Source organism: Sciurus vulgaris (genome assembly GCF_902686455.1).
Source record: "Sciurus vulgaris genome assembly, chromosome: 2".
Classification (NCBI taxonomy): Eukaryota; Metazoa; Chordata; class Mammalia; order Rodentia; family Sciuridae; genus Sciurus; species Sciurus vulgaris.
The window spans coordinates 203,716,819-203,725,927 of record NC_136462.1 but is presented as its reverse complement, the minus strand read 5'-3'; the positions used below and the strand labels follow the sequence as shown (position 1 = coordinate 203,725,927).

At 56.5% G+C, this 9,109-nt stretch overlaps 1 protein-coding gene across 1 annotated transcript; it reads left to right on the top strand.

The window, feature by feature from the left end:
* Positions 1–352: 352 nt before the first annotated feature.
* PTK6 (protein tyrosine kinase 6) lies at positions 353–8,856 on the top strand. The gene is made up of 8 exons (XM_079128016.1): positions 353–658; positions 2,214–2,335; positions 2,850–3,010; positions 3,377–3,530; positions 4,001–4,162; positions 5,191–5,372; positions 5,709–5,862; positions 6,196–8,856. The coding sequence occupies exons 1-8, from the start codon at positions 429–431 to the stop codon at positions 6,381–6,383; spliced, it is 1,353 nt and encodes a 450-aa protein (XP_078984142.1). The 5' UTR covers positions 353–428; the 3' UTR covers positions 6,384–8,856.
* The last annotated feature ends 253 nt before the right edge of the window (positions 8,857–9,109 follow it).

The window sequence follows — 9,109 nt, the reverse complement described above, 5'->3', positions numbered from 1 at the left end:
GACAGTGGGGGCTGCCCAGGGAGGCACAACTGCAGCTCCCTGCAATAGTCCTTGGTGAAGGGGCAGCTGGCCGCCTCCAGCAGTCCACCCATGGCCTCACTGCAGCCTTCTATGGCTCCTCCCATTCCCCCGGGGACCCAAGACTTGCCCCCAAGGTCCTTGGTTCTGCTGACACCTGCATGAGGTGCATGGGCCATGGGGTTGCTCCACCTCCCTCCTGTGTGGCTGCTGGGCCAGCTGGTGGGCGTGTGAGACTGGTAGGGCTCCGGGGTGGAGCCCAGAACAGGCCCAGCCCAGTGGGTGCTGGGTGTGGCTGGCCTGCCTGGTTACCAGGAAGTGGGTGGGGCTGGTTTGTCAGGGACAGCCTTCTGCCCTTCCCAGCTGCAGGTGTCCATAGCCCACAGCCCTGTCCTGCTAGGGCGCTTGTCATGGTGTCCCGGGACCAATCCCACCTGAGTCCCAAGTATGTGGCCCTCTGGGATTTTGAAGCCCGGACGGATGAGGAGCTGAGCTTCCGGCAGGGAGACCTCTTCCATGTGACCAGGAAGGAGGCACAATGGTGGTGGGCCACCCTGTTGGACTCTGCAGGTGGGGCCCTGGCCGAAGGCTATGTGCCCTGCAACTACCTGGCAGAGGAGAAGGCCATGGAGTCTGAGCCGTGAGTGTCCCTGGGTGTCGAGGGCTTGTGGCAGGGCAGCCATCTGGTGCAGAGACGGGCAGGGGCACTGAGTGGGCCTGGGGAAGCTGGGATGTGGAAGACCCTAGTTCTGTCCTTCCTGTGTCCCACAGTGGGCCCTGCCTCTGGACCCTGCTGTCTTGGTACCTGGGAGAGCTGACTGGGTGTGTGGCTCTGTGACACCTGGGGACCAGGTTTCCCTGGGACACCCACAGCCACTCTCTGGCCATGGGTGGTGCTCTGTTGGACCTGGAGAGGACAGAAGGGTCCAGGGTGGGCTCCTAGGGGGCTGGTCTCCAGTGGCAAGGTCTATGAGGGAGTCCAGGGCTCTGGGTGTGAAGTCTGCTCACTTCCGGAACAGCTGGAACCAGACATGCGACCTAATTAATGGAGCAGGAGGGCACCCGGGCACGCCCATTGCCTGCCAGGGACGGGTGTGGGGCAAGCACTGTGGGGGTGTCCCTCCCAGCAGCGCTGCAGCACCCCAGGACCCTGTCTTCTGTGGCTGTTCTGAGCTTGGCGTGATGGAGGCCCAGCAGGAGGGGTGCCTGCTGCCTGTGTTTCTGAGAGCCCAACTTTCCTAGCACCCACATTGAACACCTGCTGCATGCAGAGGATTGGGAGTATGCATAGGGAGATGCAAAGCAGTGCAGGGAGCTGCGGGGGTGTGTAGACATGAAGGGCCGTAGGGCCTAGGTGGCCAGCACATAGGTTCAGGAACCTGGAGGCCTGAGGCCCCAGCACACAAGAGGTGTGCAGAGGAGGCAGGGCGAGCAGAGGGTAAGCACAGGAGATGGAAACTGAGGGGTGGACCCCAAGGGGCTGTGTCTGGGGTGTCCTCTGTGTGGGCCCCTGGCTTTCAAAGTCACTGAGGCCCAGGGAAGGGCGAGGTCAGCTGGGAGCTCCGAGAGCCCCACCCCACAGTCCACAGTCCAGGGCTTGTCCATGCCCTCATGCTGGGAAACAGCGAGTGCTGTGGGAGGATGCCTGTGAGCAAAGCCACAGCTTTGAGGGTGTGTCTGCACGTGTGCATGTATATGCTTGTGTGTGCATGAATGTGCAAGTGCACACAGCTGTGTTGCATGTCAGCGTGTGCCCTGGTGCATCGAGTACACGTGTGGTCACACGTGTGAGTGCACGTGTGTGGTGCATCCGTGTATGTTGTGCACGTGAGTATGTGTGCTCACGTGCTATGTGAGTGTTTGCCTGGGGGGTCCTGCAGCTCAGCCCCTCCCCGGCTGAACCCCTAAGGCTGGGGCTCTGTATCTGTGCCCTCGTACTGCAGCAGAAGGACTGCAGGCCTTTTGGGGTGTCTGATCATAGACAGAGGGTGTCAGGGCAGAGTGGGAAGTGCCTGCCCTTCCCCTGCCTGGGTCACTGGTATCCAGAAGCAACTACTGGGGACCGTGAGGGTCCACAATGGGCAGAGTGGAGACCTCTGCAGGGTCCAGACAGCATGGGTGGGCAGCGTGGTCAGGGCTTGGACACTGGGTGGGCGGGTTGGTCAGCTGAGACTTGGGCTGCCTCCTCCCCACAGGTGGTACTTTGGCCACATCTCCCGCTCAGAGGCTGTGCACCAGCTGCAGGCGGAGGGCAACCCCACTGGCGCCTTCCTGATCCGGGTCAGCGGGAAGCTGGGAGCAGACTACGTCCTCTCTGGTACAGCCTCCCTGCCTTCTGCTCGCCTGCGCCTGCCTGCCAGGCCTCCTTGCCTCTAGGCCCTCCTAGCCACGCAGGCCCAGCTGCCCTTGGACCGCGAGGTGTGGGACATCTGGCTCTCACCCAGGCAGCTCCACGCTTCTGCACCAGCCTTCACTTGGGCCAAAGGCAGGGTGACTCTCACTGGTGGGAGGCTCACTTGAGGTCCTTTCCTGCTGGCTTGTCCATGGCCATCCACTGTGGGTAGCACTGACCCACAGGTGTCCTGCCCTGCAGGTGTGTGTGGGTAGCAGAGAAGCCTCAGATGACCCTGGAATCTTAGTGGGGCTGGGAGAGTGGGCAGCCACTTTCCACACAGAGACAGGAGGTCATCCTAGGGCAGGACACAGCAGGGCCCAAGGAAGGTGAACCCTGTCCAGCAGTGACTGTTAGGCCCCAGGCCCTTGGAGCAGGTGGGGTGGGGAGCGTGAAGGGCCAGGACGGGCTCATGGCTCTCTCCACTTGCCACCCCCAGTGCGGGATGCTCAGGCTGTGCGGCACTACAGGATCTGGCGGCGCTCTGGCCAGCTGCACTTGAATGAGGCAGTGTCCTTTCCCAGTCTGCCCAAGCTCCTGGACTACCACAAGACCCAGAGCCTGTCCCATGGCCTGCGGCTGACTGTGCCCTGCTGGAAGGTAGAACCACCTGCACCTCCATGGTGTGGTTGCTCAGGGCCAGGCAAGGTGCAAGGCAGAGCAGGGGTCAGCTGGGACCAGGAGATGCCCCCTCTCCTGGTCACTTTCATAACCTGACCCACCAGCGGTCAGTTGGGCTCCTGCTGGGTCCTGGCTCTGGGAAGCTTGGGAAGAAGGGTCAACCTGGTCACCAGCCTGAGGACAGTCACTGGTGGTGGGAGGAGAGAGGCATTTGCATGCAGGACACTCAGACCCCCAGCTGACCATGCCCTAGGCTTGAGAATGGACCAAGGCTACTCCTAAATGCAAGCCAGCGGTGGGGCCAGTGTCTCCTCCCTTCTTTGTACCTTCTGCCTGTCCCTCTAGCATGAGTCAGAGCCCCTGCCCCACTGGGCCAACTGGGAGAGACCGAAGGAGGAGTTCACGCTGTGCCGGAAGCTGGGCGCTGGCTATTTCGGGGAGGTCTTTGAAGGGCGCTGGAAAGACCAGGTTCGAGTGGCCATTAAGGTGATTTCCCGAGGTAAGTGGATCCAGTTGGGGGCTATGTTTGCCCACACGTCTCCATCAGCTCTGCCAGTGGGGACTTCTGGCCTGGCCCTGCTTGGGGAGGGAGCTCCAGTACATCTGCTGGGCACCTGCAGCATCGATGACGGGGTGGCTTCTTTCAGTACCACCTATGTCTTCACCTAAGTGCATTGATTATAAAACATAATTTAAATTCTCAAGGTAACGGAAAGCCACTCAAATAAGTGACAGGCAATCTGAAAGGGTTCACCTGAAACTGCCAGAGGTCTGACCCATGAGGACCTGAGCTCTGGCTCAGGCAGGCAGGGCCGGCTGGGTATGGTGAAGCAGATGGGGCCGCCCAGGCCTGGGGTGCTCAGGGCCCGGCTGTGGAAGCCAGTGTTTCTTGAGCAACGGTGTGGTGACCCGGCCTCTTGCTGGGGCCTTCATGAGAGAATGTGCCCACCAAGACTGTGTGCACCCCAGACAATCTCCTGCACCAGAACACCTTCCAGCGGGAGATCCAGGCCATGAAGAAGCTGCGGCACAGACACATCCTGGCGCTGTATGCTGTGGCGTCTCTGGGGGACCCCGTCTACATCATCACGGAGCTCATGCCCAAGGGGAGCCTGCTGGAGCTGCTGCGGGGTGAGTGGGCAGGAGCCTGGGCCGCCTTCTCCCTGCATGAGAGAGAAGTGGGCTTGCTGGAGGCACTGGCAGCAGGTGAGAAGTGACCAGAGTGCGAGGCACTCCAGCCAGACACCCAGGGAACTCTCAGACACGTCCTTGTTTTCTGGTTTAAGAAATGACCCAAGGTGCGATAAATCTACCATCTGCTCCTTGTGAAAGCCTGAGCTGAGTACAGACTAGAAAGCCACGTACACGGAGGCCATTCCACTGCATCTGGTGCAGCTGGCAGGCCCGCACAGAGACCTGCTTACGTTTTCCAGCTTGCCTCTCTTCCTGGAGTGCGGTCCCTCCTTCTGGTGTTTCAGTATGCACATGCACCAACATGCCCCCCACATGTACATGTGTGTGCACACAGACCATGCATTCTTGCACGCACGCACACACACAGCTCACCCTCAGCCAACACATCATGCATGGGTCTGCAAGAGTCCATGCCACACACAAACATGTGCACGCAGTACAGACACACCATGCACACGTGCAGATGTGCACACACAGGCACTCATCTCGCTCCTTCCGCCCAGGTCATCTCCACGAAGCTCCTGTTTCCTTCAACACAAAAGCCAAAGTCAAGCATGGGATGCTGGGATGGCCTAACTGGATAATGAGCTGGGAGGCGCTTCCGCAGGGTAGGGTGTCATCCAGCAGTGTGTCCCTGGGGTAGAGACATCTAAAGGTCACAGCGCTGGGACACTCAGGTCTGAGAACTGGCAGCCTACATTTTCACAGAGCAAGCGATTTCCTTGGAATCAAGCATTCCTCAGAGATGGAGTCTGGAGTGCTGAGGGACCACACTCCTCTGCCTGCTTTGCAGCAGGGAGCTGCAGGCAGAGCTGTGCTGCCCCTGGCATTGGCCTTTAGAGAGGCTGCCCACGGCTCCTCTGTCGGCCAGGCCAGTCGCCCTCTGCCCTGGCTGAGGAACAGGAGCCCGCAGAGCCTTGGCAGCCTGCAGACGAGGACTGACCCTAGCCTCCTGTGCCCCGCAGACTCTGATAGGCAAGCCCTGCCGGCTTCGGAGCTGGTGGACCTTGCGTCCCAGGTGGCGGAGGGCATGTGCTACCTGGAATCACAGAGCTACGTTCACCGGGACTTGGCTGCCAGGAACATCCTTGTGGGGGAGAACAATATCTGCAAAGTGGGGGACTTTGGGCTAGCAAGACTCATCAAGGTAGGGCCCCCGGCGGGTAGGGCCTGGGCATGGGACCGCCTCTCCCCTGGGCGCAGAGCTATGAACCCAAATGGGCAAGATGGGTTACTGAGGCTGTGATGGTGACTGGCAGGGTGGCTCTGTCCACACAGCATGGCCTTGCTTGGGTCAGAGCTTCCTGTACTTGGGGTCTGAGCCCTCTGGTCGAGCAGCAGTGGCCATCAGTGGGTCAGACAGTGGTCAGTGCAGTGTGGCTACACCCTTGCCCACCCAGACTTCAGCTCCTACTCCTGTCTGTGCTGTGGGGGAGACCGAGCAGGAAGTCCTCAATGGGCACCCCACCCTGTTTGATTGCAGGAGGACATCTACCTTTCCCATGACCACAGCATCCCCTACAAGTGGACAGCCCCTGAGGCACTCTCCCTAGGGCATTACTCCATCAAATCCGATATCTGGTCCTTTGGGATCCTCCTCCATGAGATTTTCAGCAGGGGTCAGACACCCTACCCAGGTACTGGCCCCATAGTGTTCCTGACTGGGCAGGTGGTGAGGTGGACTGGGCTGGTCCTGAGTGACTGGTGAGGGTGATGGGAGGTGCTTCCTAGATGGCCTCACCTGGGACACCACACCTATACACTGGTTGAGCATTCAGGAACATCCATCCCTGTGCCTGGGGCCACTTCCTGTAGTCACTGTCCAGGGGGAGGGTGCTAGAGGCAGACTATGCTGGAACATGTCCAGGACTCAATGGTGTGGAGGAAGGCTTCCTGGGAGGGATGGGGGGTGGCTGGGTGTGGTTTCCAGCCTCCCAGTCCTCCAGCTCCCCTCGTCCCGCTGGTGACAGGCATGTCCAACCATGAAGCCTTCCTGAGGGTGGACGCTGGCTACCGCATGCCCTGCCCCCTGGAGTGCCCACCTCCCGTGTACAGGCTGATGTGCTCCTGCTGGAGCAAGGACCCAGAACAGAGGCCTTGCTTCCAAGCCCTGTGGGAGAAACTCGCTGGCTTCACCAGGTACGAGAACCCACTCTGAGACGCCTTGGGGGCGGCCTGGTCAGGCCCTGGCTGTCCTGGACCTCGACTGAGGACAAGTGTGTCCTTTGGCTTACTGACATGATGGCAGACACGGCAAACAGCATGTGGGGACCTGAGGGAGCACAGAAGCAGCTGCAGGAAGCAGCCTGCGCACTGCCCAACACTCTCACAGCTGTCTCCCCGCCACTAGCCTCCCAGCAACAGCCTCTGGCCACAGGTGAACATGACCAGCACTTCTCAAGAAAAGCGTCCTCTTGCCTTTGAAAGCTTTTTATGCAGTCTCTTCTCAAACCTTAGTCTTCTTGAAACAAACTTCAGGGACGTGACCATTGAAATAAGAAAAAAAAGAACATATGGAAATTTGGAAACTGGAGATGAAGTCTGAGAAGTCTTTCCCAAAAAGAGCAACACAGAGCTTTATCCAGTCTGGGCAACTGGAACCTCTTGGTTTTGTTTTGTTTATTTGTTTGTTTTGGTACTGGGGATTAAACTCAGGGCACTGACCACTTAGCCACATCCCCAGCCCCATTTTGTATTTTATTTAGAGACTGGGTCTCACTGAGTAGCTTAGTGCCTTACTTTTTGCTGAGGCTGGCTTTGAACTTGGGATTCTCCTGTCTCAGCCTCCAAGTCGCTGGGATTACAGGCGTGCGCCACCACGCTTGGCTGGAACCTCGTTTTCGACAAAAACACAAGTGGAGAAAATGCACTGAGTTTGTTTGAGTCAGTGACATTCTGAAAGGAGAGCCTAGGTGTGGCTTCCCAGATGTGAGTGCACTCCCCTCCAGGTGTCCCCAACACTGGTGTGTAAAACCCAGGGGAGTTCTACCCAGATTGCTTAGAGATAAATGAGTGTTCACATCAGTATTCTCAAACTCAAATCATCCAATTTTTTTTTTTTTTGTACCAAGGATTGAACCCAGGGGTGCTTAACCACTGAGACACATCCTCAGTCCTTTTTATTTTGAGACAGGATCTTGCTAAGTTGCTGAGGCTGGCTTTGAACTTGTGATCCTCCTGCCTCAGTTCAGTGGTTAAGTGAGAGAAGAAAAATGTTATTCTAAGCTGAAATGAAGCTAGATACCCAACACCTGGGTGGTTCCCCACAGAACACCAGCACACTGTGTCCAGGGGCAAGCCTGCACTGGAGCTCACGCTTGGTGCCGGGGTCTCATTCAGGAGGTGGGTAGCTGAATGCAGGCGGGCACAGCTGTGATGAGGAAGAACTGGGCCCTCCTAGGGTGCTGGTGGCACAGCTCGGTGACTTCCTGGTTTCCCCGAGAAACTAGGGTTTCTGAGTGTAAAATTAGTTTATGTGCAATTGAAACCCTTAGAGGGCTGTGGCTGTGGCTCAGTGGTGAGCGCGTGCCTGGCTCCTGAGAGGCACTGGGTTCCATCCTCAGCACCACGTAAAAATAACCAAAATAAAGGTATGGTGTCCATCTACAACTAAAAGAAAGTATTTTTAAAGACCATTAGAAATAACAAGGTAAGCAGACCTGTATTCAATGTACAAGAGGGAAGTACGCTGTTCTTTGACAGAAACTGTGGGGCGTGAGGGGCACCGACCAGGGAGAAGGGGGCCATCATCTGGTCCTGAAGCAGAGGTCTGGTTGTCACAGTGGGTATTCACACACATAAAGCATCTGTGGAAACAGACCCTCCCCTCCTGTGACCAAAGCTCACTAGGCGGGATGACGGATTTGTAAGGCTCTTTGAAAAGTCAGCTTCAGGGTTAAGAACACACTGGGGTGCAGCTGGAACTGGCTCTGTGAAAGGCCCTGCCTTATCCTTTGGTAATGAGCCGTGGAGACAGGACTTTGTTTAAACATAACTTCTTGGGCTTCATTGTCTTTCACTAAGTCTTTGTTGCTGAAAAGCATCTTCTCACTATCAAAAGGGCCAAGTTTTACTCACAATTACGTGACCTAAATTTGCTTTTAAACATCTTTTACTGTAAATTTGATTAAAATCAATTACCAAAACTTTTGGCATGTTTATTTCTAAGATCAAATTCTAAATTTGACCTTGAACTAACTTTGGAGTTTCCAGAATGGCCCCTGGACTCTCTCAAAAGAATGTCTTTCAGCTGGACACCAGTGACCCAGGAGGCTGAGGCTGGAGGATTGCAAATTCAAGGTCAGCCTCAGCAACTTAGCAAGGCCTTAGGCAACTCAGTGAGACTCTAAATAAAATATGAAAAAGGGCTGGAGATGTGGCTCAGTGGCTAAGCACCCCTGGGTTAAATTCCTGGTACCAACATAATAATAAAAAAAATAAATAAAAATAAAAAGGGCTGGGCAAGTGGCTCAGTGGTGGAGCACCCCTGGGTTCAATTCCCAGTGTAGGGAGGGGTGGGGAAGTGGTCACCTTACACAGGCTCAGCTGTGCCCTCTACCTGGGAAGCAATGTGAACACAGCTGACCTCTCCAGATTGTAATCATGGATGCTGATGAGTGCTGCAGAAATCTGCTTGCGTGCCACAGAAATAACCACATTCCCTTGTCCACCGCATGATTAACATTACAAAAGCGTCAGATCCTCAGTCATGGCTTTTCTTCACACGTGCATTGACTCTTCTTGAAGGGAAGCGTTTGCAGTCTGCTACGGTCCAAACTCGATTCTCCTTCAAGGTTCCATGGAGACTGACAGGTGCTCTGTACAGGCTTCTGACAGGGTCAGGGGTGAAGAACCCTGGAGAGAGTTGAAGGCTTGAGGCTGCCC

What these genes read in the sequence shown, in the direction of transcription:
- PTK6 (XM_079128016.1), top strand. Translation starts at nt 429, where the DNA reads ATGGTGTCCCGGGACCAATCCCACCTGAGTCCCAAGTATGTGGCCCTC. An exon ending in CCTGCTGGAGCTGCTGCGGG is followed by an intron (nt 4,163 to 5,190) that starts GTGAGTGGGCAG and finishes TGTGCCCCGCAG; the next exon opens with ACTCTGATAGGCAAGCCCTG. An exon ending in GGCTAGCAAGACTCATCAAG is followed by an intron (nt 5,373 to 5,708) that starts GTAGGGCCCCCG and finishes GTTTGATTGCAG; the next exon opens with GAGGACATCTACCTTTCCCA.